This window comes from Takifugu flavidus, chromosome 1 (genome assembly GCF_003711565.1).
Source record: "Takifugu flavidus isolate HTHZ2018 chromosome 1, ASM371156v2, whole genome shotgun sequence".
In the NCBI taxonomy this organism is placed as follows: Eukaryota; Metazoa; Chordata; class Actinopteri; order Tetraodontiformes; family Tetraodontidae; genus Takifugu; species Takifugu flavidus.
Window position 1 is genome coordinate 9,179,371 of NC_079520.1, and position 27,461 is coordinate 9,206,831.

The following is a 27,461-nucleotide window of genomic DNA, read 5'->3' on the forward strand; positions in this document are numbered from 1 at the left end:
AAATGGCATTCCTCAACAAAGCGCCGTTCAAAGTGGGATTTTTTTTTCATTAAAAGATTAGGGAAATCATTTTAAAAAATATAAGCGAAAAGATGCCCCTTCTGATGGGTTTCTCATCTCTTTTTCATTTTTTCTCTCATTTTTTGGGCAGTTTTCATGCATTCTGGAGGTTCTGGAGAAAGAACTTCTCTCACAATTTAAATCTGCTCAAATTTTGACGCCCTCCTACTTTCAAATGACAGGTTTTTGTGCACATGAGGCGGTTCCACACTTTGCAAATCAGCAATTTTTATTGTCGCAACTCAAAAAAATTGACATTGTTTGATTACAGAGAAAGAACTGGTAATATGCCGAAACAACCCACATACTGTACACTTAAAAAACAAAGAATTCCATAGTAAATTGTAGGTAATATACCACATCAGATTATTAAGTACTCTTGGGCCTGTTGGACAAATGGTTGGCTGTCCCTTCAGTAGTTGCCTTTTGGTTTCATCTTCAGATGCATTGTCAGTACATTAAAAACAGAACAAAACATTCTAACAATAAATTCTGTAGTGCAGCAGAACGGAGCGAGAAATGCAACTATTGTGGTTTTGTCTGTTAACCTGCCGTCTGAATACACATCCGTCGGAGCAGAGTCGACCACGTGTCCGTGCATGTTCGTCTGATGACACGGTGCACGCTAACGTCTCCGTGAGCCAAGCATCTGTCTGACAGGTGCACGCCCTCCACCCAAAAGTGCATCTTAGCAGGTTACCGTGTGAGATTGGATCTGCTGCTGTCAGACATGTGTGAAATGGTCACCGGCAGCCTCTGCTCTCACTCTTTGCCTTCTCGCTTAGGCACAGGAAAAAAAAGGGAAAAAACAACAAGGCACCTCCAACATTCTGAAGCTTTTGCACTGTCGAGAGCAGCAAATTGTACACAGTAGCATCTAGGTCTCATTTTGTTTCCTGCACTCTCCAGTGCCAGTGTGGAAATGCAGAAATACAATCTATTCTCCATTTTACATTCGTTTTGTTAGGGGGAAAAATGTGCTTACCAAACCACAAATAAATGTTACATTTAGAGACCTCAGGGATTCGCCTCTGGTGACTGGAGTTATGAGACTGGCAATAATTCAACCATGAGAAATGAACAATCAAATTAAATACATTTTTAATAAATAATGAGGTCAAGGCTGAACGCAAAGGTAACGCGGTGTCAAATAAAAAAGAAAAGAAAAAACATCACTAAATCTTTCAAGGCTACATCTTAATCACCTTGTGCCACAACCTGAGTACGTCTCTAGATTTCTGGGCTGTGTCCTGATCTCCAGTTGTGCGCTGAAGGCCAGGGGACAGCGGTGGGGGTGAGGGGGTGAGGCAGGAAGTGAGTCGGAATGGATGGTACTGGGAATTAAGGAATTCGTGCTGTGTTCCTCAGTCTGTGTGCCCTGAACTTCTCCCCCCAGTCTCACCTGCCGGGGGGGGATCAGCTAACACTGAGCTGGGCAAAGCCGATCAGCTTCACCTCGTCGGGGATCTCAGTGTCATCGCAGCCGGATGCCTGTGAGGAGAAGGAGGAGGAACACGTCAGCAGGGTCAAGAGGGGGACTCTTTTCCATTCTGCAATTCCCAACAACAGAGCTAATCCTGAGAAATCTCTGCAGCCGGGAGACGAATGGTGCTGAGTGGATTTGGCGTTGAGAACATACTGAGGGGGAGGTTCATTTTTCACTCTTTCTTTTGTCTCCGTGCTGAATCTGCCCCCACGTCGCCGCTCGCGTGGCTGAATGGGACGTCATGCTGCAGCTAACTTTCAACACTTGAAGGAGCATCATTAACAATCCCACTTAAATCAGGGAAGGTGGTATTGTTGGCAGCGTCTGAACACAGCCCAACGTTAAGATGCACCATTAACGAGATAATATCGAAAGCAGCATCTTTAGATCTGAAGGTGTCTTTTTTTCGTTCCAATCTGCCGGGGAGAAGCCTGCCTGAAAATTGATGCTGAGATTCACAGATATTACACCTTTTACAGCCACACAAAAGGACTCTTTTGGAAAGAGTGAGTCTGCGGTGAAAGCTCTTAGTTACAAAGCTGCTTCGGCCCCATACATTTTCATCTTAAAAGCTTTAATAACGGCTCCCCTAGCAAAGGTAATTATTCCTAATCTCAGAGAGAAAATGCTCTTTTTTTACTCTGTTTGCAAAGGAGTTAACATCTGGAACTGGAAGCATGTGCAAATGTCTACATGCTGTGCACAGAGCTGAAGCGCAGATGTTGTTTACACAGAGATACCCAACCAATGATGCTAATAAAACTTTGTACTTAAACAAAAATATCAGTGAAGAGGATTTCTGAAGACAGCAGGCTGAATTAAGTTTCTGCTTCTCTCCCTCAGAAACTCTGCTCTAGTTCTCTGGACATCACTGAATGATCTTACGTCATTGGTAGACAAATAAATGCCTGGGTGTCATCAGCATAAAGAGGAAAGTGACATCATCAAAGCGCTGCCTCTATGACAGGCTGAAACTATTGGCTTTGTTTGTGACTTTAATAACTCCAGCTGTAACATCCGTCACGGGCTGTTTCATCACTGAGCTGTTTATGGCGATGCACCTGCACCCACCCGGGGGGTGTCGTCAGCCATCAATCATGCCGAAACTCACCAGCCTAAAGGTCAAAACTTTGTAGGTAGTTGGGTTGTCTATAATCTTCTGAAGGTTAGCAGCAACTGGGAAGCAGGGGGCAAATCATAAAACATAATGAGTGATGAGATACAGTAAAATCATAATGAAGGTAATCAGTTTAAAAATGTGATACGGTAGTGTAGGGTTTTTCTTAACACGGTAGAGCAGAACATTACCAACAACAACATCGTGCCCGTTGACCAGGCCGGCTGAGAACAGCTCCTGGGAGACGCCGTGAGCCGTGTCTGGTGGAGGAATAACAACAAACACGATTCTCCTCAAGAGGCTATCGCATTAGATACTGAGGCAGATATTGTCAAGAGCTCAAACACTGCCGTGAAGCACTGCACACACACACACACGCTTTTACACCCATACAGGCAGGTTTCTTACCTCTACCAGGGGTGAATTCAAATCGGATGTCATTCAGCTCTTTTCTAGAGTTCCTGGAAACAGAAAATAATATTTTATCGTATTTAACTGGTTTTAGCTGAATGTTAAGCATAGACTAACACCCAATGTAAGCAACTAGTAGAATTGTGAATATTAGTAGTGTCGAACCAAAGTGCTTTTACATTTCTGGCCACTTGGGGCAGTAGAATTAATCAAAAACAGAATGACAATCATTAACATTATCCACACAAACATAAAAGAAAACACTTTAATTGTCTATATTTGTCTGAGGATTTTATGCCCAAAATGATGATTATTTTAACAAAAAAATAAAGTTTATGGTCAGGTTTGTCTGTTCCGGGCTACCACAGGAACATGGCGATGCACCGTTCTAGCTAGATCATCCTCTCTGTTACCCTGCTTTGGGTTTACATTTTTGCAGGCAGAGGCATAATAAAACGAACAAAATCCTAAATATGAGAGATCAGCAGTGTTTTTCTGCATAGTGAGCAAATCCTTATCATCCATAATCTGTTACCGCTCCTCTTTGGCCACCTGAGGTGAGAACAGTGTCCTGAACGGTGTCACTGTTTCCTCGGTCCCACAGCAGTTTCATCACTATTTTGTTCTTGACACTTCGTGAATTAACTTGTCGGTTTGAAAAATACAGTCCGACGGCAGCGAAACACGATGAAATGCGAAACAAAACAGAACAGGCAGGTGTGAAACATTGAAGAGAGCAGTATGGAAATGAGGGCAACCTTAGAAACAGCTGCTGGTTTTTGTCACATATGACGGACTTACAGGCCTGAATTGTTGACAGCCGCAGAGGTACTGACAGAGAAGCCCACTGGTATATTTAGAATCATGGAAAACTCTCACAGAAAATGCCAATGAACAAAGATCTACCGGGACTCAATACCGTCATTTTGATTTAATGTCACAGATGATGTTTTTTAACATACAGTCACACAAATGAGACTCCCAGCATCCCAGCACACCGCTGAGCATAGAAAGGGCAGCCAATTATAGCAGCTTAATAAAACCTGGCTGGAGGTTTCAGAAAACCCTGTTGCTGATTTTGATGAACTCAAACTGGAAATGGTGCAGTCTTTTCAGAGCGCACCTCTTTGTGTTTTCTCAGTAACTTCTGAGGAGCTGTTTGCTGAAAGGAATATTCCCTCTCAGTTTTACATGTGGAACACACGTTGTGCTCAATTGCACCAAAATAGAGTGTGAGTGAGGAATCGCACAGCGTAGGAGTATTTAATGTATGGAAAATTCAGGGATGGCTATTTTCCTGCTATGCAGGAGGCACCCCCACGAGGTTTTAACTGACACGTGTGTGACTGTCAAGGTCAAGGGCATGTTTATTTATAGAGCACCTTACAAACAACCTGGGGAGACCAAGGTGCTTCACATAGAATGAATAATAAAAACAGGACGATACATTTAAAAAATAGCTGCAATTTCAGAAGTTACATAGAGAAGAACTTGACAGAATAAAAATGATTGGCTCACTGAGGTCTGAAAGCCTGAGAGAAGAAAGTAGTTTTGAGAGAAGATTTAAAAGCCTCTGATGAACAGATGTGCAGCGGGAGAGCATTCCAACCATTCCACAGCTTGGGGGGCAATGACTGCAAAGTTATTGTTGGCTAGTTTTTAGCTTGCATTTAAGGACAACCCGGTTTAGCTCATGTTTAGTTCAGACCTGAGAGCTCTGACTGGTCTCTGAACATGTAAGAGTTCAGATAAATACACAGGAGCCGAACCATTCAAACTTTTAAAACCAAACAGCAGCATCTTAAAATCAATTCTAAAATGGAATGCTAGTGCAGAGAGGCCAGAACTGGGGTTGTTTGCTCCCGCTTCTTTGGGTCTGATAGAAGGCGAGCAGCAGCGTTCTGCACCAGCTGCAGGCATTGCAAAAGCACAGATCTAAACCTACACACGAGTGTAGCCTTGGGAATATTAAGGCATGAATTAGCTTTTCCAGGTCAGAGACGTATGGTTTTACCTTGGCCAGAAGGTGGAAAAAGGCACCTTTGACTACAGAGCCAATTAGCCTGTCCAATTTAAAATCACTTCAAACATAAGCCCAAGGCTCTTAATGACACTGTGATGGGAAATGCAGACCATAAAATGCTGCACACTTGATTGTGACTAGAAAACAATATTAATAGTCTGTTTACCATTTACCTCATTTCCATTCTATTAATCTATATAGTCATTGTGTTAATACTTATTGTGTATATTCTATTTTGATGAATCGGGCATTTAATCATTCATTCTGTCCCTTTCTGTCAGTGGTTCAAACTGCAGCAATCAGCTTCTGGTATTTACTTCCAGTTTGCATGTTCTTCTATCTGTGAGGGGTTTTCTTCTACTAAGACCTGCTCACAGCACTGAACAGGGACCTTAAAATCTCCCTTAATACAAACCAAGTGAAAGAGATGGTGTGTGTGTGTCCTGCATTGAAACCTGCACAATAGTCCCTCCTCTTAATGGCCACACACACACACACACACACGGCACTGTTACTGCATTACTGACACTGGTGAGATGCTGGATTGAAGAAGGGCTTTATTTGTCTCAGGTCAACAGAGATCTTTGGGAAAGTTTAATGAAAATTTATGAAGAGATTTGAGGAACTGTGCTGACATTCAAACACTTCTAGTTGCCCTTTACAAAGAAGTGCGACATACAAAAACTACAGAAATGTCACCTCTGGACTGTCATCGATTTGCATATGTTCTATTTTGGCTGTTGTCAGTTCGACATTGCACCAGCAGCGATCACACTGTGAACTGCAAACTGCTTACAGCAGAATACAGCAATGAATAAGATCCAGGCAAAACATTCAATCAAGATGCTGCTGTTCCCATCTCTGCTCCTGAGGGGATCTTATTAACATAAACTCATGTTAATAAGATGAACTCCCAGTTCGTTTAGAGGAAATAACAATTAGATATTTATTTTGTCTCTCAACTGCAATTACATCCTTTTATTCACGATCTCCTCTTTTTAAATATATGAATATGAATATGTGTCATAATTATAATTATCATGGCTAATATAACTGACATGATTACGATGAGAAACACACATTCTGAATGACAGCTGATAACAGCCTTCATAATGTACAGCTTAAATTCTTTGCATACATTTTCCAGGGAAATACATTTATTCAGCCATCTCCTTATGCAGCCTCTTATGGATGTTTCTTATTTCCCTCAAATAAATACAGAACATGCACAGATGAGGGCATCAAGAGGGCATCAATCATATGCAGCAGCATGCAAATGTCTATTATGAATACCGTGCACAGCCCTGACTGACTGAAGCTACAAATGCTTTTTTCCTGCAGAAAAGAATGTGAAACTTTCTCCCTTCCTCATTGTAAAGTTGCCAAGACAACACTCCTTCTACATTCAATAACAAATGGTCCCGGAGCGTTTGCGGTATTGATCAACACATTTAATCATCTGTGTCTCTGAAATGAACACTATAGCACGCGTTAAAGGGCAAATACGTAGCAACTAAAGCATCAAAAAGTGCTGAGAAAAACCAGCAGACTCAGAACAAAGACAATCTGCTCCAGAACCACTAGCTGCCTCCCAGTTTTTGTGAGGTAGCTCAGAAGTGAAACTGGGTTTCTAGTATGTGGAAGAGTGCGTCTGTTCAAGAGCACTCGAGGGTGCATCTCATCAAGGAGCTACGGGCAAATTTCCAACTGTCCAAAAATGCACCGTCCCCTAAAATGTCCCCTTTTTGATATCAAGATGTTTAAATGGCGAGTGCCCACGTGATGCTTGTGTTCGCCACCCAGATTTAATCAGGAGTTCCCATATTATTAATAAAATGTGTCCATGAGCAAATGGTGCTACAAAAAGAGGAGAGCTCACTGTAGGGTACAGGCACAGAGCCAATTCTAAACACAGCCAGGGAGGTCAAATCCAAATCCTCCTCCATGGTAGGAGAAATTAGTTTTCTGAATAGCCTGAAGGGTCACAACACAGGCACCGAGAGAAGAAATGTAAAAGTCTGCTGTTTCTGCTTTTTTTGTCTGCGTCTATGCAACTGTCCTTTCAGACAGTCATTTCATTAGCACCCACTTACCTTAATCGTAGAACCATGTTCACAGCACCTTGACTGTCGGGTGCATCCTCGAACGGTTCAACCTGCGTGAGAAAGCGTCCACAGATGAACAGAAATGTCACGAGCACGTGGGTTCCACAGCGGAGCAAAGCTTCTGCGATCAGAAAAGAAGCACCACGAGTGAGTGACAGCACATTAGGCTGAGCGGAGGCAATCACGTTCTGAAAAATGTCTCTTGCTTGTTGCAACTGCAGGGTAGGTGGAGTAGGAAAGGAAGAGGGACAGTAGTCACCAAGGCATTCTGTGAGGATGTGCAGCAGTTCCCGTTGCCCCGGCATTAGAGGTAGGAGTGCTGAGTAGCTGTGAGACGTATTTCCTGACTGGATCACAACAATGCACCTCAAAATGCTTTGGCTCATTTTCAAAATGACAATAGCCTCAGAAAATGGGCCCTAGTGTCACTGAGTCTTTAGAAAAGGACACACTCGGACACGCTGGCACTGCCGAGCAGAGGGTAATTTACTCTGAGTTATTAGAGAAGCTCGGCGCCCATCGAGGAGCAGAAACTACCGCAGAACAGGCGGAAGCAGAGCGTCACCAAGGTCACTGCTCCATGACAGATTAGTGCTGCAGATGAATCCCTCACCTGGGGATGCTGAATCGACAACCTTTCAATGGGGACGTTGTTGGCATTCTCCTCATTCTGAGAGAGACGAGAGCAGACAAACACCTCTGAATGGGCCCATCATTTAAATCAAACTGTAATTACACAATTAGACAGTTCAACATAAAAAGAAACAGATGCCCCGATTATTTTAAGTGCGCTTTAAAACCAGTTTAGGAGAGAGGGAGAGCTGACTCACGTTTTCTTCCTCGTCTTTAACCCTTCGTGACTGGAGGGAAGAAATAAAACACTTTCATATTTGAAGTTGCACAGCAGAAATAGAAATCTATTTAGCAGTTTCTCAAAGGCTAAATAATGAAACCCCTTAATACATTTTTCAGGTTTAATATCCTTTTTTCCTATCGCTCGATCTGAACTTCTTTTGACTTTTATGGGGGAACTACAAAGTGGCGTAGTGAAACCAGCAACAGTGTGTTTTCACACAATCTTAAGGAAAGCAATTTTGTCTTTCTTATTTTAGATTGTTAGCTAATTGCTCATGTAGATTCCCAAAACATTTTCTGCCAAAAAAAGAATGGAATGATCAGGAGTAGGAAGGAAATGGGTCACATGGGAGACCTGGCATGCAGCAGAAATCATAAAATGTCAGTAACTCTCTTTGTCTGAGACATGGCTCCACATAAAACAGAAACATATTTCTCATTAGACAAACTGAGTGTTTCTATGCTGTATTGTCACTTACCCTTCCCTGACTTACTGCTGCCTGGCCTTCCTCACTGCCCTTGTCCAGCTCGTCATCACTCCACTCCCAGTCTCCGTCCACTGTCTTGTGCAAGTGTCCACTGGAGCCTGGAACTCTTCTCACCTGGACACGCATGTGACAAAGTGATGAAAATATCTTAGATCACTGATGATTAACTGGTCTGCATTTGGAGCACTATTGGTACATGTTGCTATCTTAATTGTGCCATTCTTGTCTTTGTTTCATGTGAATTGCAACTCTGCACATTCATTTCCTTCGGGATCAATAAAGCTTCATTTTGGGCGTTAAGGCGCCCTCTGCTGGTAAATAGACTCACGTGCAGCACCAAGTCGGCGTGACCGAATACAAGCTTTTAAAACCTGCATCTTAAATCTAAAACCTGCATCTACAACTTCCCAAGAAACAAAAACCTATAAAAACTGACAGAACATTTTGACAGAAAGGAGATGTTCTCTCCTTCACTTCCCTTTTTGAGGGAAACATTAATGCCTCATTCTGTCCTCTCACTCTGATGACTGTGATTTGTGAAGAGCTGTAGGAGGGTCTATCTCATTGTCATTGACGAAAACATGAATAATAAAAAATACACTGAATAAATCATCAGTGTATTTTACTTCTTGTAAATGTTGAATGATTTTGACATATTTAAAACCCCCGCATGCAATGCTTAGACAATGCATGCACCAGTAACACGAGGGTGGACTCTCATGAGTGGTTTTACCCACATAACGCTTGCCTGTGTTTACCAAGCCTGCAGGACAAAAACTACAGTAACATAATGGGTGCAAAGGGACAAACTGCTGCAGTTCCTAGAGGTCATATTGATCAAGTCAAGTTTTGGGGGGTTGTACAGAAAGCTGAACAAGGACATTTGTGGCTTGATATGAGGTCATCATTTTAGTGTCCCTGCAAGCTTTGTGCTAAATGTAGAGAACGGATGACAAAGCATAAAACTGTAAGAACTCAGGGTCTGTGGCTGGTGATGTTATTGAGTGAATGGGATGTTCAACATAATTTTCAACAATACAATGTGACAAATCTTAATAAATGAATGTATCAACCAGTGACAGAAAGAATCTGCTGTAATTTGTAGCTTTTAGCTTCTCAAAGTGAATATTTCCAGGTTGCTTTACGGTTACAATAAACTTAAATTTATCTTAATCTTAATCTTAAATTAAGCACACTACATAAAGAAAATGAGACTGTTTATTTTGGGAATAATAAACAAAAAATAATCTGTCTATCTATGGAGAGACTGACTGTGACAAATGAGAAGAAAATATTTTAAAAGTTAAGAATTGACCCATTTGTGAAATATAATGGATCCAAATATGGATTTTTGTCAGTATTTCCTAATATTACATAGATATAAATGGCAGCCTAAGATATAAAGCATGTTAAATCAAGTCCGAAGAAAAATGTGGCTCTAACCAACATGTACTTTATAACTAAGCAGTGACTTGGGTTCATTGTTATGAGAGCGTGATGGCCGTGATGAATAGCACACTACTCCCACCTTAGTCACAGCCTACTCCCCTTTATTGACACCCTGCTCTGTCTGTGCGTAAATGTTAACGTCATGCACAGCAGCTACCCTGCTGTCCACCATGCCCTCCACTTAACCAAGCAGTCAGTGAATTTCCACCCCTCTGCTTAGCCGCACCGCCTTCCGGCAATGACCCTCTGTTCCCATTACTGTGCTGCTCATCCGGGCTAATGTGAAGCCGATATCTGCTGTGCCTCAGAACTGCACTTCCTCTTAATAAACAGCCGCCAGTGTGCATGCGAAGACTAAAGCCCTTGGTTTAAGGGCTGTTGACGTGAGACGTCCTTCTATGTTCGGTGCGTGAACTGCTCAACGTCAGGCGTGCGCAACCTTTGTTGACTGTAAATGTGACACTGCTGCAGACAGATGCTGTCATTCCGTCAGTCCTGACATAAGTTGTTTAGGCAATAAGGGAGATATTTTACACAGAAGCAACGTGAAAACATACCTTTTTGGCTCTTTGGGAAATCTTTGGTGCGCAACACAAAAGCTTTTCAACCAGATATTCTCTGTTCTGCAAGAGAGAAGATCAGAGCAAATGAAAGATATGGTGCTGAGAACATCAACAGCGGGATTTATTGTGCTTTTAAAAAAATACCTTGGCCTTTTGGAAAAATTTACATTTCAAAAGTTCTGCAGCTGTAGGCCTGCAATGAAGGCAAAATACAATGCAATTAATGGGTTTTTATATTGACCGCTGCTTATATATGCTCTGCTGATTGATCACTCTGAAGGATCAGTGCAGCGCGCCACTCACCTTTTGGCAGGATCCTTCTGAAGGCACATGGTTATAAGCTTTCTAAATGATTTCCCATATTTTTTCAGCAGCTCTTTGTCCTCCACACCTGTTTCTAGAGTAGGTGGATCATTCTGAAGCGTAAGCATTAAAACCTTCAAGAGACAGACTGATGTTAAAATTCCAGCTGAAACATGCCAACAAGGTGTTGGGAACAAAGTTACATTCAGAGAGCGCTCACCTTCATGGGAGGGTAGCGGTGATAGGGTGCAGAGCCTGTGGCTAATTCTATAGCTGTAATTCCAAAACTCCATATATCTGCTTTAAAATCATAGCCTCGAACCTGCCGGAGAACCAGTGGGACCATTTGCAACAGCAGAAACACTAAATGTGAAGCCGTCTCCGTGTTCAGATAAAAGAGGCCTACCTGCTCCATCACTTCTGGTGCCATCCAACATGGCGTCCCCACAAAAGTCTTCCGTACTTTGTTTCTAGTCATGTCTCCACCCGTGGCGAGGAACGAGCTTACTCCAAAATCTGAAAACACATTAAAAAATCAAATCATAGCTTGTTTTTGATGTGAATTTTTAAAGTTAAAACATCTGAGTTGTTTTTACAGTAAATCAATAAACCATTTAAACCAATAAACCAGCATTTGTTCACCTGAAATCTAAATTTACAACTCATCTTAATGTCAGGGAAGGGTGGATGACCACATTTTTCTTTACAAACGCAATCAAAGCTGATATTGCTATACGGTTTAGCCTCACATCAACTGCAGGAAACGTACACATATGGGGCCCATACATGGAACCAAAGAGCAGAACAGCCATGAAACATCCATCAAAAACACAGCATAAGTGTGATTCTGGCATTAGATTTGGATTGCACATTTTCAGACATTTGAGCAGCACCAGAGGAGGAAGAAGAGGAAGCCTGGATTTGCTGACATCTCCCCTGACAGAACAGATGTGTATTTTTATGTGGGAACTATCCCTTTAAGAGCTGTGGCTGTCAGATCAGCAAAAAAACCCGCCCTGACCAATAAATCAGCGGTGATTTAATAAAACCCGTGAATTTAAACAGAGGTTGAGTAAATTAATGAGAACTAGCGTCGACAAACCTGCGATCTGAACCGACCCATCCTCTCCCAGGAGAATATTTCCAGCTTTCACATCCCTGAGGTTAAAAAAAATACACAAACAGAGTCAAACGACAAAGTCACGCAGAGCCGCATCGATTCTTCTGTCCATATGAACAAGTCCCACCGCCCAGCTGGAACTCTGCCCAAGGGGCCAATGGAGCTCTAACCTTTCATCTGTGACCTTGAAATTCACACACTTTACAGAACACAGCTGCCACATGGGTTGATGCAAAACAGTCTTTCTCCAGAATAAATGTAAATGTTACCTGTGAATCTGCCCGTTTCTGTGCAGGTAGTCCAGACCTTCTAGGACTTCTTTGAGAATCGTAGCAATGATTGGCTCGTCCAGTGCTTGAATACTGTTGTCCTCTTTATTTGTGTGCTTAATTATGTCAAGCATAGAGCCTAAAAACACACACCATGGGAAGACACAGAGAAAACACTGACTACCAGAAAAAGGCAGTAATATTCTTCTTAAGACAGCATAAGTAACAAATTGACACTTATTTTCTTGTCAGTTGATATCCCATCTTACTAAAAGCAGAACAAATGAACAATAATATATTTGACATGCACATCTGCCACTGCAGGCATTTATGTGCAAGTTATAACACCTGAGATTGTGGCGTGAATGTGGATGGAGCAAAGCATACACATGCTTTCTAATTCAATCCTGGGACAGGTGCGAGATAGTTGTCCTCAGCTCACCTCCGCTCAGAAGCTTCATGACCAACCACAGTTCATCCTTCACTACAAAGGAGGTGTAATAGCTGACAACGTTGGGGTGGTTGCACTGGCTCATTGCTTGGATTTCTTTCTGTTGAGATGCACAAAGAAGATACTTTTCTTTATCACCCTCCCTTAAATACTAAACTGAGTCCATTTATTACAAACTCTTTAGGAGCCTGTAGTAAAACCACTACAAAAAGGGGGAGAAGTGCACATTTATTGAACTCACCAACAGTTCATCCATGCTAGTCTGGCATTTCTCCAGGTTTATTCTCTTTATGGCGACGCGCTCCTGTCTGGGGATACAGAGGGCCGCCTGCACCACAGCTGTGGCCCCGCTGCCTGGAATCACAAGCACAACACAGAAATGACAAAGTAGACAGGAGCAGGGAGGGTGGAAGGAGCACACACGGAGCATCGCTGCGCAGCATCCCGACACTGGCCCGCTCGTTTGGTTTACCCGTGTTTGTGTTTATGCGGAGGTATTCGTCATCATCTCACACGTGTGCTTCTCCAAACGGGGCGGATTGTTTATTTGGTTCTTTACAAATCAGACCATGCAGGAGTTGTAAAGTCATTCCATGGAGCTGTGGCATGTCACAGATGGCTGAACAGCTGCCAGCAGCAGATAAGGAGAGGTAGAAAATGTAGAAGACGTCACGACAACAGGGGAGCCAGCAACTCACTACTGTGGTCCTCCTTCTTATCAGTAATGATACCACTGCACAGCTCATCTACACAGTGCACGTTTTGGCATGAGGGAACTTCTTTCTCTTGTTTTTAATGTTTAAAACTTGTGTTGAACTAATCTGATTTTTTAAATGAAAAAATTACGGTAATAACAATTGTGAAACTCACATAAAGTCACAAACCTTTAAGAAACATACCATGACAGGCTGGAATTGTTGTCGTAAATGGTTGACTTTGTGCCTCCAAATATTCTAATGTATTCATGTATCATTACACTGAGTGAACGTGTGTAAATGTGTCTGTTATAACCATGAATATCATTTACGTGTTAAAACAGTAAAGGACCAATAAACATATTTTTAGTCAATAAAATCTGTGGAAATGTGGAAATTTAGAAATAATTGACAAATATGGGAAGAAGTGGTTTCCAATTCTCTAATAAAGGATTAATTGTATTGTAATTGCATCAATTTATTTTAAATAAATGACATATTATATCATAATGGAACTTAACTAAGTGGGGGTGGGAAGGTATCTACAATGCTTAAATATAACTTTAATGTACTTTAAATAAGGGTTTTTTGTTTGCAGTCTCAACTCCAATAAAGCTCAGCTGTATCAGTGAGTTTTTAACTTTAATGTAGTAAAACTATATTTTTGCAATGATTGCTTAAAAAGGAATAGTAAACTTGGATAGATAGATTGTCTGTCACAATAGTTAAATACAGTAGGACTCAAACCTGTAAACATCACCTCTAATAAAGTCTAAATAATGGCTTTAACGACCCAAACGAACAACTAAGTCGGTGTATTCGAAGACAACCATAACCACGGCGAGAATATGGAATATAACCATTAAAAAAGTACAGTTGTTTCCACTTTCCTCATTAGGAACGTGTGTGTGGATGTCAGCGTAGCCTCCGCCGCAGCATCAGTGATTTAACGGCTAAAATGTCCACATGTAGCCGCATCGTGCTCTGTCACCTCAGTAAAAAGCCCAGCAGAGTTCCGTCTCGGTCCCGTTCTAGCTGACAGGACGCACACGGTCCCCGCAGACCGGTTGTCTGCTCAACATCCGCATTGCAAAGCACTACGAGAAGCTACGGCAGAAGCACTAAAAAGCCGGCGGGCCCTCGTCGTCATACTTTCTCCCGATAATATGGAGCTTCATCATCCTAGCCGGTACTAACCTATGACTTCCTGCAGCTCGTACGACTCCCTGCTAATTGGCCAGCTGGTTATCAGCGCTGGCTGCGGCTGGTGGACAGGAGCCGGAGAATCGCCTTGATCCGCCATGATGACGACGACGACGATGATGATGATGATGATGATGGTGATTCTGCGTTAGTTGGGGGCAACTCTGTCCGTCAGACAGACGGGAGGAGAGGGACAGACGGACGGACCTAACCTCGCCTCCTCCGCGCGAGTGTCAGCTGGCAACTGGAGTCGAGCGACTGCCGCTCGCGACGGACACAACCCGGAAAATAACGGACCCCGCGGGTGCACGCGCCAGCGCACGCGACCGGGCAGTGACATGACACTCGAGTGTGGTTCAATACACAACTGGAGGTCAACAGTTATTGTCAGTCAATCAATCAAGCGAGCACTCTGCCACGTGTTGATCCTGAAGTTTTACAGTGTTTTAGCCAATTGTGATATTTTAAGATTTTTTTCCGAACTTTGCCTAAATTTTATTTGACTGTGAGTTGGTCGAAACAATTCATCAGTTCTTTGAAAGAGGCAGTATCAGAAGTTGTGACAATGGAAATATGCCGACAGGCAGCGTTATAATCCCCGACCAGTAGGTGGCGCCAGCGCATCGCCATCGGTGTGGTACGATGAGGAAAAATGCTGCAGAATTAAAACACAACACACCGCTACGGCTGAAATTATCAGCGCATTTTCAAGTTAAATGTGTGAATAGTGGTACTCTAGGACATAAAATTAATGAAGAACTCTAAAACGTACCGCAGACTTGATGAGATCTCAAGTTTCAGAGAAATGCAAATAAAAAAATTACTTCTTTATTAACTTTTATTTACGACACATCACATGATTGATGCAATGATGCCTCATTTTATATGGATCTGTTGATTTATTTATTTTTATCTATATTTGTTATCTCCGGTGTGTCCGTACGCATAAAGAAACATTTAAATATTTAAAAATGTGTGATGAACGTTATCTTTAGGCGTTGTTTTTAATATGTAAGTGTACATTTTTAAATTATATCGTTTTCCCAATTAAAATTATTCTGGTTTAATCATAACACATGAATATTATTTCACAAGGTCAGCGTCAACTCAGACGAGGACAACAGCTCCGCCGGTAGGTGGCGCTGTTAACCAAAGCATTCTGCTGACAGGACAGATCTGCTACTTGTTTATGTCAATATTTATGTTTTTAAATATCTCAGATGGAGTTCCCCAATGACAACATCATGGTTATTGTAATCAGATTGACGGTTATTAACGGAATACAACCCTGAGCTTAGTGCAGAATATACATTTAAAAAAAATAAATACGTCATTTGTGTGCTTTAAGGGAATTCTACACTGTTTGGAGGTACGACACAAGAAGTGGTTCACCTTGATTACGTACGCGCAACATTTTGCGTGACATTTAAAGGCACCAATCACTTGCGGAGGCGCTGACTGGGTGCACTTCCACGCACAGGACGTTCTGAAGGGAAAGGGACGGACGGCGATCCAGCACGGATATCATCATCATCATTACCACCACTGCCATCAGCAGCAGCAGCAGCAGCAGCAGCAGCCGAGTCTGCACGGCCAGATCGCCTGCGAGGAACCTCGGACACAGAGCGGTTCGTCTTTTGGCCCGGTCACGGTGTGCGTGTGCTGCAGGGAGATGGCCGGTATTCTAGCGTGGTTTTGGAACGAAAGGTTCTGGCTCCCCCACAACGTAACCTGGGCTGACTTAAAAAACACAGATGAGGCAACGTTCCCGCAAGCGGAGGATCTGTATCTGGCGTGTCCTTTAGCGTTCTGCATCTTTATGATCAGGCTGATTTTCGAAAGGTGGGTCTGAGCACATGCATTCGGCGTCGCTGAGGATCCGGTTTGTGTCGGTGGATGATGCAGCACAGCCCGCTGTCCACGTTTTTCACTCTCTTCCCTTAACAATGGCATCTTATCTGGGCAGCCCTCGGTTCACTTGCTCGTCCTCCTCTCCGCAGGCCTGCAGCTTTACGCACTGTCCGCATTTGACGCGTTTGTCTCGGCGCGTACAGCACAACCAAGTTTCCAAGCCTGGCACTTCATTTACATTTCCTCTGACCATGTTTCATTTTCTTTACCAGTCATTATGTTGTTTGTTTGTTTCCAACTATTCTGCTCCAGGTCGCTGCTGCTCTATCACATCGAGTAGATACGATGATGATCATCAAAATTCCACAAATCCACGATGATCACAGTCATACACACGTGAATTTCCCACACTCGTGCTCAGAATTGATGCCTGAATTTATACTAAACATTCAGTATACATGCGATATGTGTATACGTGTTGTCTGAGCTGTACGAATATGTTGTAACGTGAATTGTTTCTTGAAATGTAATCATTCGAATTAATCTTTTATTGTTTGATCCAATCAAATCTTTTAAAAGTCCATCATCCTGTCTTTTAAATACACTATGCCTTTAATTCGAAAATCCTGTCGTGTCCTACAGGCTACTTTTTATTTGTAGCCTGAAGACTTTGCAGCTCTAAAATTGTCAAAACGCATTAAATCAGTTTAAAAACGTATTTATTTTTTGACACCTACGAAATGATATTCAACCAAAATCACCATTTTCTTATACAATATTATAGCTTTTTCGATATTATTTCCCTAGTTAAATACACAACAATCTCATAGATTCATATATTTTTGAATCTAGCAGAGGATTTAATAGTGCTATAGTTGTTTTTTGGTATGGTTCTATGTTATTATGTTCTAGGTTGCCATGGAGATGAGTCGTGTCTCCTCTGCGAGTTGTTTAGCATGAATTGTCTCTATTGTTTATAACATGTGGCATATTCCTTATCTATGGCTTCACACCATTTGTTTTTATTTTGCATTGATAATATCATTTTTCTGTGTTGCGCAGCACTAAAAGACTTCTTTTATCTTTTCATTGCAGGTTCATTGCGAGACCATGCGCGATGGGCCTGAAGATCCAAGCCAACGGTCCACAGAAAGCACAGTCTAATGCTATTCTGGAGAAGGTCTTCACTGCTATAACCAAGGTGGTGCATGTGAGGGCTTTGTTTAGAACACTTGTTTTCAGCGATGACCTGACCTTTGGGTTCGTGTGTTGCCAGCATCCAGATGAGAAGAGGTTGGAAGGCCTGTCCAAGCAGCTGGATTGGGATGTGAGGACCATACAGCGCTGGTTCAGGCAGCGCCGCAACCAGGAGAAGCCCAGCACTCTGGCTCGGTTCTGCGAAAGCATGTAAGGCAAATCTAGTATTTCTGCTTCGGCACCAAAACAACTTTCACTGCATGTAAACATTGACTCTGAGCTCAGCAATTATCTCAGCCTTTGTGATTTCTGCTTTATTGCTGCCCCACATCCTGTCAACTAATGGTGTGAAGGGTAATTTAAACAAGCTACACTGGTTTCACTTCTGAATGGTTTTTCCATATTAACTGTAGTCAAATTGGACTGATGACTTCATCCAAATAAGCTTCATTTTCATATCCTTCGGAAAAAAGGGAAAATCTGTGGCTGCCCAGAAACACACCTTCACAAATGGTTTATTTATGCAGATCTATGATGGCTGTAGTCATTTTAAAGCTCATAACCCACTCTCGCACTGGTAAATGCCATTATGCTATGAAAGAAACTGTTGCAGGTCGACCTGAATACTGGGACTGAGGGGATAAAAGCTGAACGCCTCACGGCACAAACCTACAGACCCACTCAGGTTGTTAAACAGAACTGGCTAATCTGCAAAGCGTTTGCCATCACTGAGATTAGAGTTAGTTACGAGCATGACGTTAAAGGGTAATAAGCAAAGCAGAGTCATGGCTGACACAGGCAGAGCTGGCCTGGCAGCTCGGTGCACAGGGACTTCAGCAGCCTGGGATCTGCTGGAGGCTGCAGGAGCGAAAACTCCTGGATCCTCACAGCAGCAGGGAGGAACCCGAGGTGGCTGTAGTGGTCTTTTGAACCTGTTAGCTGCTGTTTCATTTCTTCTTTAAATGTGCTGCATTTAAACTGTTATGTGCAGTGTAATTGACTGCAGATAGCACTGAGCTTTTGCTGTAGTTCACAGCGGTCAGTGGTTTAATGAGCACAGCTGCTAAAGACTGATAGCATTTTTGTGGCTCAGCTTCAGGATGATCTGTTTGTAATTTTCAAATCATGCACCACACAGCAGCTGCTTTGTGGCCACAAGTAATAAAAATTCTACAGGCACCAACGTGTTAACTTAATCTTCCAATTTCCAACTAAATACCGTCATGATGAGGAGCACTTTTTCTAAAGCCCGTCCTCATATCAGACCTCGTGGTTTAAGGCAAGCTGAAGGAATGTGCTGCGCCGTCCTCAATGGCCTCTTTTGTCTGATATGATCTTCTTCCAGCCCATCTCTTCTCCGCTGCTCCAGTTTGAACACCCAGACTGTTAATTTTCTCGTCCGTGCCTGACAGAACTTCTCCTTTGACCAGTTGAAACACACTGAACATGCAGGGGCAGTTAAAATGATAAAACGTCCAAAGTGCTGTGTTGATTGTAGATTCTCGGGGATGCTTGATGTCAAGGGAATGAAAGATGTGCACTTTACTCCGCAATAAAGTCAAGACTGGATCAGCGTATCACAGGCCCTGGGGCTCCAATCTATGCCAGGCTACCGTGGTTTTAATATTCCACTCTATAAACACTGAGCAAGCACAAGCCTCACTTAATGTAAATACAATCCTGTACCATTATTACCTGCAAGAGCGATTGTTGGAGCGAAATTAAATGTGTCATTTGAAAAGCAATGATGGGTGACATGTAGAGCATGTGCAGCAGATCCTCGCTGGGCTCCTGTGGGTCAATATTTACATGGAATATATCACAAAGACAAGTGAAAGTAAAAGCTTTTTAATGAAGTTCCAGTTAATACGTGGAGAGATGTTAATATACAGGTGGTATTTATCTGTTTTCCAGCTGAGACTACAACAAAGAAATATTAAACTGATCAATGAATAATATCTGCATTAAGGTCTATTCTTACCTAAGAACATTTTAAGTATTAAAGTATTCAATTTCACCTTGAACACACACTGAATATCTGATCATTTTAATCCTTTTCAGCTAAACCAAACAAAGAAAACAAGGCAGAATAATCAGCACAGCTTTGACAAATTCACTGGCACCATTCAAATGGGTTACTATTAAAATCACAATCATGTATAATCACACTGTGAACTTAAAAACCTGCATTTGTGTTTGAAGGAACCTTTTTGGTTCATTTCGGCTTCAAGTCTTTTCGTAACAGAATAAGGTGACTTGAATGAATGCACATCCTTACCTCATTTTCAATCTTTGTACCAAACTAAATAGAGCAAAGCTAATTGGCCTGCTGCCATTCATGCTAATGTGTTCCTTAAAACATTTGTAGCGTCTAATGCGTGGCCTTCAGTATGTCAGTATCTCCATAAATCACCCCCGCAGTGATCAATAGGCAGTCATCCTTTTAATAAGCTCTAATACGTATTCTGTTAGTAATGAGGGTTTTAATTCAGAACGTTTTGAAACAAGGCTGAATAATCCAACAAACAGATGGGGGTTTGAGGAGCGTTTCTGATCGCTGAGGGTCAACAGAAGCTGATAGACTGGATCAGACATCAAAGAACAGAATATTCAAGGCTTCCATCAAAACAAACGCCATACCGGACCTTCCAATCAGCAGCCAGCTGATGTGCCAAAAAACCCACCTGGAGATGTGATAAAGAGGGATTCAATCAGGCATCTTATTGATATTTTATTCCAGACCTTGCTTCTAATAAGCTTTTAATAAAATCACATTTGCTAAATTATTAGCATTATTATTATTTGCTATATTATTATTATATTTTAATTCACAGCTATCAGTCCAACAGTCCTATGTTTTAGACCCATTTTAAACATTCTAGCCTCAAATGAAAAACAAAAAACTCATCATAACTGTTTATGCTATATGGAAGGACGACTGTTTAAAGATGGAAACATCACGGCTGCACATTTCCGACACCTTTGCTCCTTAGATTTTACGTCTCCATAACTTCAACAGCAAGATCTGCAGGTTTGATGAACCAGTTGCCATGCAACAGTCTTCACTGCGAGTCAGAATAGTGTTATTTCGCAGGTAATGATGAATTCCACCCGCACTGCATTGATCTGATAAAGTTTTTAATGAATTTTGAGGAATTCTTTTATCCTGAGTGTGAGGAACGATCTCACAAAGGAGCCCAATGTGGATTTGCAGTTTTGTCCCGTCTCTCCCAACCCGGCTGTCCGAATGTGTTGGTCTGGAGATCAGCTGGAACAAGCATTTGGTGGGAACAAATATGCGAACACCACGCACGCGGCAACTCCTGCCACTGCCATCCTCCATTGTTTCATTCCGCCTTCATCCAGGAAGGCTGCAATCTCACCAGCCTGCCCGGTGGAGGAGACTCGATCACTCCCTCCTGCTGTGGCGTTTGTTCCTGTAAAAATTTATAGAGTTTTGCCTGATGCAACTTGGACGATTTTGCATAAAAGTAGCCGAGCCGGGCGACCTGCCTTTGCTGTGAGGGGTTTTCATGCACGTCCCACAGCTCAGAGACTCTTCGACCTGTTACCGCTGCCTTTGCGTGTGGGTGTAGCAACAAATAATAGGTGACACTCACCTCAGCAGAACGAGGAAGTAGGAGGCGATCAGGCTGCTGCCTGACAGGACAGCTGCAGCGTGAAGCTCATGGCAGATGCTGAAGTGATGCAGCTGACAGCATTCAAACAAGCTGTTCATTGACATTCACACATTGTCTTTGTCTCTTTCTTCCAGGTGGAAGTTTACATTCTATCTATACATATTTACCTATGGTGTGCGTTTTCTTAAGAAGGTAAGAGTTTGAGGTTTTGGTGTTTTTGTCAATTCAAACACATGTGATGCTGTTCTGACTTTAATAATAATTAAACCAGTGAGGTTTGACAGGTGGGGGACTCGGCGAAAACATGCAAATATTGTGGCTCTTAATAAGTGTTGGCCATCATGCGATAGTGTGACGTCGACAGCATGATTTGTAAAAAGCCAGAACAAAAACCAACATCACATCATCTACTATATGATTATACCATTTATTATGATTTGTGTAACTTGATTGCTGCCCCATCCTGCTGTCCGCAGCTGCTATTTCCTATTGGAGCTATTTTGCGTCCTCAAATGAGTCCTGCAGCTGTTGCTTTGTGGATGAAGTGGTTAGACGCTAGATGAAATTGTTATCTTAATAACTCTAGTCCTTCAAAAGGTCAGGGAAAGGAAAACAAAGGTTTCAAAAGGTGTTTTTCTGCAGCTCTGAAACTGCAATTATTGGGTGGCTGTATGCAATAGATTAGTTGCTGCTCTGGGGGCAATTATATTCTGTGTGGACTTGCACTTCATATGAAATTATTGACTGTTTTGTTGTGGCTGAGTCTCACCCTGACTGGGTCCCTCCCCCACTAATGTACACTTCACCATCCTCAGACACGTAATGTTCTGGACCAAATCTAAGCCTCTGTTTAAATACTGTTTAAAATCACAGTATTGTGATTTAACTGCCACCTAGCAGTTAACAAACTAAACTTTATTTCATCATTTTACTGTAAATGGTCCTCTCCGTGACCTTGAAAGGAATTAAGAGATCAAGAAAAGGAAGAAAGGAATACTGTTGTTTTTTTAATCTTTTTAAAACATGTCATATTTATTTGTAAAATAAACCAAGTGAGTAAAGTTTTTTCCTGGTTAAAGAGAGTTTTTCCTGCCTCTGTTACTTATTCAGGGGTCATTCTGGGGTTTTGTAATGCACCTCGAGATCATCTTGACTATAAAAGTTTTTTGTATTGTGCTGTTTGGTGAAGCATTCTGCGATATTTATTCCAGCCGAAATATAATATATATAAATAATATAACAACAGACTACAGATTCAGCGACAGAAATATTAGATCCATGCTTAAGGAGGCGACTGGAGAAAAACTACTCACTCATGTGCCCTTCTGTTCTGCTGGATCATTCCAGCTCATGCATATATTACAGCAACTGAATGTGCATAATCAGCAGAGAAATAGTTACGAGGGCAGAGGAGGAAGTTTAGTGACAGTTGATTTGCATGAGAAAGCAGAGTTCATTGTCTGCAGTCGTGCCTCAGACTTGAGCCTGTGGGGGGTTTATTAATAGGAAGAGGAGACGATGGCAAGGCTGCGTCACAGTTACCGTTAAACCTGCTGCAGTTCAGGATGCCGTCCCTCAGTTCCTCTTAATCCACCTTCTGCCGTTGTGCTATAACAATAGCTCACATGACATCACTTCCTATTATACTTTAGCCTGAGAATGTGTTAAAAAGTGTGAGTATTGGTTGCTTCATTGGTTGCTTTGTTTTTAAAAAGTATTGATTTGAAAGTCATTGTTGGAATTTTCTGCAGACCCCCTGGCTGTGGAACACAAAGGAGTGTTGGTACAACTACCCCTATCAGGTAAAGGTCTTTGAAGTCTGAACTTTTCACAAATTTCACAAGTTTTGATGTGGAGAAAAGAGTTGCACTGATTGGAAACATTAATTTGTTCGTATCATTTCTTGTGTTGACGCAGCCCTTGACTGTGGACATCCATTATTACTATGTACTGGAGCTGTCTTTCTACCTGTCTTTACTCTTTTCCCAATTCACAGACATCCGAAGGAAGGTAAGAACTACAGCTTAAATGATATCATATAGTTTCTTTATGTTCAGTGGTCCAGACTGATCCTGTTTGTAGCATGCTAGTCAAACCTTTGCAGCTTGTCATTTCTATTTGAGGCGTATGTGGCTAAATGTTTCTTTTCAGCTTATTTGTAGAAATGTAATTTGCACACACTGTTTTATTGAAAAATTGTACAGATTTGCAAGCTGTATCCATGCCGCTTCAACAGGTAGCACTGGTGGGGCAACTCAAAGATTGTTTACAATAGTCCAGGGAAAGTGAGGATAAAATCTAGTGGAAATGATGAAATAGAATAATAGATCAACTTTTTCTTCATGCAAGAATGAACGGGTTTCATTTTTACTGCATCAAACGTTTCCAATTTTTGGAAATGGCTCGTGAGTTTTGGTTTGAAGCATGATCTCTCTCCTGTCTCCCGTCCATCCCCAGTTCTGGCCTCTCCACCACACACTTCACCCACAGAATGCTCCATGATGCCACGCCGTGTACTCCTTCACTCTGTCATCCCTTTGTTGACTGTTGGCATGTTGTCTGTTTTTGTTTCTCCTTTCAGTTTTTTCATGCACAGTTCCACACTGAGGACGTCCTTTGCACCCCCTGCCAGCTCCAGTATGTTCTCCCCCTGCACAGTCGTGTCGTGCTTCCTCTGTAAATGCTGCATCATTACTCTTCCTCCTCATCCTCCTCATTCTGTTACCTGGTCTAGTCAAACCTAAGGCTCCTCCTAACTAATGAACTTTGGCACCTTTTTTTATTAAAAAAAAACAATTTGTTTTTACACAGCACGTTGAACTACGATAGCACTCAGCTGGTTTATTCCTATCAATTTAGTTTACTAAATCACATTGAGGAAGACTCACCCACTAGAGGAGGCATTTAAATGCCTCCTCTAGTGGGTGAGTCTTGGAATGTCTATCAGGGCCAAACTGGGCCCAGCAGCAGGTCATAAAGGGTACTCCCCAATGACCTTTTGGTCAGCAAACAGTTTTCTTAAATAAACCCAACACACAACCTGAACAGGAACTAATTGTATTATAGATTAAGCCTTTTTTCTCTGCTGCAGTTTGCAAACTTAGGTGAGCAGATGTAAACAGAGGTTAAGTTCAAATCATTTACACTTTCAGATTTTCTTTTTCAATTGCTAAATGTGCAGTCTGCATGAAACGTCTGTCCTTTTTCCAACCCTTCCTGACAGAATGGAGACAAAATAATTTTTACTTTAGCACATCAAAAATGTGACTGACATGACTGACGGCCTCTGCTTCTACTGCAGCTGAGACCTGTGCTTGCTTCCACCTGGGGGGACTGTTTTTTTCAGCTAGATAGAGACACAAAATACAATACTGTGTGTGCACAGAGTCTTTCACTTATCCCCGGTGCAGCGGCTCACTCAGAGCACGTACTTATCCTGCTTTTTCATCACCGCAGGATTTCCTGATTATGTTTCTCCACCACGTGGCGGCGATCTCCCTCATCACGTTCTCATACGTCAACAACATGGCACGAGTGGGAACCTTGGTCATGTGTCTCCACGATGCAGCCGACGTGCTGATAGAGGTGAGAGAGGATGATTTGGGCATCTGGGTGGAGCGCTGAAGCTCAGGTTTCCATCTTTTACCACAGCCAGGTGCACAGCGATCATTATACATTTGTGGTCTGATTGAAACCCTCCTTCAGAGCTTGTTATATTGTCAGATGTCTCCCAGGCAGCTGTTAACGTCATCATGTGATTTGTTTTTTTTCTACCAAGGCTGCCAAGATGGCCAATTACGCCAAATGTCAGATACTGTGCAACCTCCTGTTTGCAATGTTTGCAATTCTCTTCATAAGTTCCAGGCTGGGAGTCTACCCTGTCTGGTGAGTGTTACGCACTTTCTATTTACACCACCATAATTAGCATCCTTCAGGGGCCGTGTGTCATCTGTATACAGCGCAGTCTCGGCACACTATTGAATGTCAGGCCCAAGGAAAGCTCCGCGTTTTCAGTCGCTTTCTCCTTCCCAGTTTGTACTTCAGAGAGATCTCACTGAATTTTGTTGCTAAGTTATAGTTACCATGGTTACAGCAGGATTGACCACCCAGAGAAAAGCTGAACAAAATTAAAACAAGAAAATCACGATGAGCATTTCTTTATCTTTAAAACGGTCCATATTCAACCATGGAAAAACTGGTTTCAAGGGATTGCAGCTATTTTTTCCTTCACTCAAAGGTCCCTTTAAATTCACGACTAATTACAGGAGATGAAGACTGTCAGTTATAACTGATTTTTTCTGCAGGCGGCATCAGCAGGGCTGTCATACTTTGATGGCATAATTCATGGCAGTTTTCATGATTTTTCAACTCTATTCTTGAGAACAAAAAAAGTGGGTGTTGTTGATGTATTCAGACCACACGACTGATTCACTTCATCTTCATCCACCTCCAAATAAGATTTAAGTTCTCATTGAAGCTGTTGCCATGGCTCCAGCATGCCTGTAACCAATTCACAGACAGGCGCTTCCATGAATGTCATCAGTCAAATTCAACACGGGATCTTCAAAACGACTGTCGTGTTATAACTAATTAAAAGCTTTTCAACGCCTTCTTTAGAGAACTTTTACAGATTTTCAAGTATGACCTGAAATTTATACTTCAAAAAAAGTCATTCAACAGTCTTACCAATTAGATTTAATAACAGTCAGTTCAGAGTTAGCACTATTTGATTAAATAGATTTTTAGATTTCTTCCAAGTTTTTGTCAATCTACTCCGGTTTGTTATCCTTCATAAAATCATAAATAGCCGAGTCTCATCATAATCTGACCTTGTGTCAGTGGTAAATTAGCCAGGTCTCGTTATGGCTTGTTGAGCTCCTCAGATCCCCCATTAAAGGGCATGAGTATGAGTTTTAAACCATTCATTTCAACTCTCCCCTCTCCCCTCTGTTCATGTGGAAGGATTTTAAACACCACCTTGTTTGAGAGCTGGGAGATCGTTGGACCCTACCCGTCCTGGTGGGTCTTCAACCTGCTGCTGATCCTGCTGCAGCTGCTTCACTCCTTCTGGTCCTATCTCATAGTGAAGACGGTGTGTCGAGCCATCTCCAAAGGGAAGGTGAGCCAGTTACAGCTGCCAGTGTTACTTCTCTGCATCATCCCAACATAAACGTGACCTTTGACCTTGTTTTTCTTTCTACATGCTCACCTACAACCTCCCAGGTGGGAAAATGGAATCCATTACATGTAAGTCTCCTTAAACTGGAACTTGTGCAGCATCCAACACGCTTGGCCTCTGTTCATGACACCAGTGACTGTTTACACCCCGCAGGTGTCTAAAGACGACCGCAGCGACATAGAGTCCAGCTCCGACGAAGACGACGGTCCTCCGCCCAGTCAGAAGCACCACAGCAGCGCCACCAACGGGACCAACAAAAATCACGGGACCAACGGCTACCTGACGGGAGGGTCATACCCTGACGAGCACTGATCCGGCCGCGCTGCAGCATCGTACATCTGTGTGTATGTGTGTGTGATAAAGGCATGAATGACGTTGCCTGTATGGTTCTGGAGGTTCCTGATCGATACATGTTTGTTTTTTTATCAGTTGGAGTCTTTACTAAATCCCTCATCTCTAGATTGTCTTTAACTCAAACTGCACAGGGACTTTCCAATGAATGCGAGCGATCCACTTTGCAGTGTGAGCATGTGACTAACACACAGTAGTCTGGCACGATGGGCGTGACTTTTCTTATTTTTTGTCCTTCTGTGTTATTTATATTTTATAAATATTTTTGCAGACAGTAACTGGACGTCTCTTCTCCGTTAACGTGAGTGTTAAAGATTGAACGGTGGTCGCAGCCTCGTTAAGTACAGAGCAAAACGGCCCAAGAGCTGGGATGACTTGTAATGCTGCAACCCTTGGAATATGCCAAAATGTGTGAAGTTTATTCACAGTTTTTAAAACGCATTCACTCATAACTGTATATGGAAGATCAATAACAGTATTATGTGTGTATCAGATATGGCTAGAAGCTCTATTCCCTAATAAAAGCATTATGTTCAGTACTCTGGTAAAATTTCTGAAAAGCGTTCCATTATTTGTCATCTTGAGAAAGACATAAGTTGTTTGAATTATCCAATAAAATAAAAGCATAAAAACTGCAAAGCCTA

General features: G+C 42.2%; 2 protein-coding genes across 7 annotated transcripts; one reads left to right on the forward strand and one right to left on the reverse strand.

Annotated features, from left to right (window-relative positions):
* Positions 1-271: 271 nt before the first annotated feature.
* stk39 (serine threonine kinase 39) lies at positions 272-14,962 on the reverse strand. 6 transcript variants are annotated; one of them, XM_057027367.1, is made up of 18 exons: positions 14,593-14,956; positions 12,942-13,054; positions 12,692-12,800; positions 12,250-12,388; positions 11,963-12,018; positions 11,267-11,376; positions 11,081-11,182; positions 10,861-10,994; positions 10,702-10,750; positions 10,552-10,617; positions 8,537-8,659; positions 8,033-8,062; positions 7,816-7,872; positions 7,191-7,252; positions 3,072-3,124; positions 2,855-2,923; positions 2,658-2,722; positions 272-1,551 (listed from the first exon to the last, which is right to left on the reverse strand). In XM_057027367.1, exons 1-18 carry the CDS (start codon positions 14,696-14,698, stop codon positions 1,477-1,479), a joined length of 1,518 nt encoding a protein of 505 aa, XP_056883347.1. In that variant the 5' UTR covers positions 14,699-14,956; the 3' UTR covers positions 272-1,476. The 6 variants fall into 6 exon arrangements, 5 of the variants coding, with proteins under 5 accessions (XP_056883347.1, XP_056883361.1, XP_056883371.1 ...); XM_057027381.1 differs by lacking the exon at positions 14,593-14,956 and adding an exon at positions 14,387-14,541; XM_057027391.1 differs by lacking the exon at positions 14,593-14,956 and adding an exon at positions 13,173-13,386.
* Positions 14,963-15,981: 1,019 nt separating this feature from the next.
* cers6 (ceramide synthase 6) lies at positions 15,982-27,456 on the forward strand. Its single transcript, XM_057027412.1, has 11 exons — positions 15,982-16,440; positions 17,545-17,650; positions 17,726-17,856; positions 21,422-21,479; positions 23,039-23,089; positions 23,205-23,297; positions 24,744-24,872; positions 25,066-25,172; positions 26,250-26,406; positions 26,511-26,534; positions 26,620-27,456. The coding sequence occupies exons 1-11, from the start codon at positions 16,271-16,273 to the stop codon at positions 26,776-26,778; spliced, it is 1,185 nt and encodes a 394-aa protein (XP_056883392.1). The 5' UTR covers positions 15,982-16,270; the 3' UTR covers positions 26,779-27,456.
* Positions 27,457-27,461: the final 5 nt, after the last annotated feature.

Coding starts and splice junctions, on each gene's coding strand:
- stk39 (XM_057027358.1), bottom strand. CDS start 14,698: ATGGCGGATCAAGGCGATTCTCCGGCTCCTGTCCACCAGCCGCAGCCA. Junction 8,063..8,536: donor CAGCAGTAAGTCAGGGAAGG/GTAAGTGACAAT, acceptor TCTTCCCTCCAG/TCACGAAGGGTTAAAGACGA. Junction 7,253..7,815: donor TGTCGATTCAGCATCCCCAG/GTGAGGGATTCA, acceptor TTTCTCACGCAG/GTTGAACCGTTCGAGGATGC.
- cers6 (XM_057027412.1), top strand. CDS start 16,271: ATGGCCGGTATTCTAGCGTGGTTTTGGAACGAAAGGTTCTGGCTCCCC. Junction 17,651..17,725: donor TCTTCACTGCTATAACCAAG/GTGGTGCATGTG, acceptor GTGTGTTGCCAG/CATCCAGATGAGAAGAGGTT. Junction 21,480..23,038: donor GTGTGCGTTTTCTTAAGAAG/GTAAGAGTTTGA, acceptor AATTTTCTGCAG/ACCCCCTGGCTGTGGAACAC.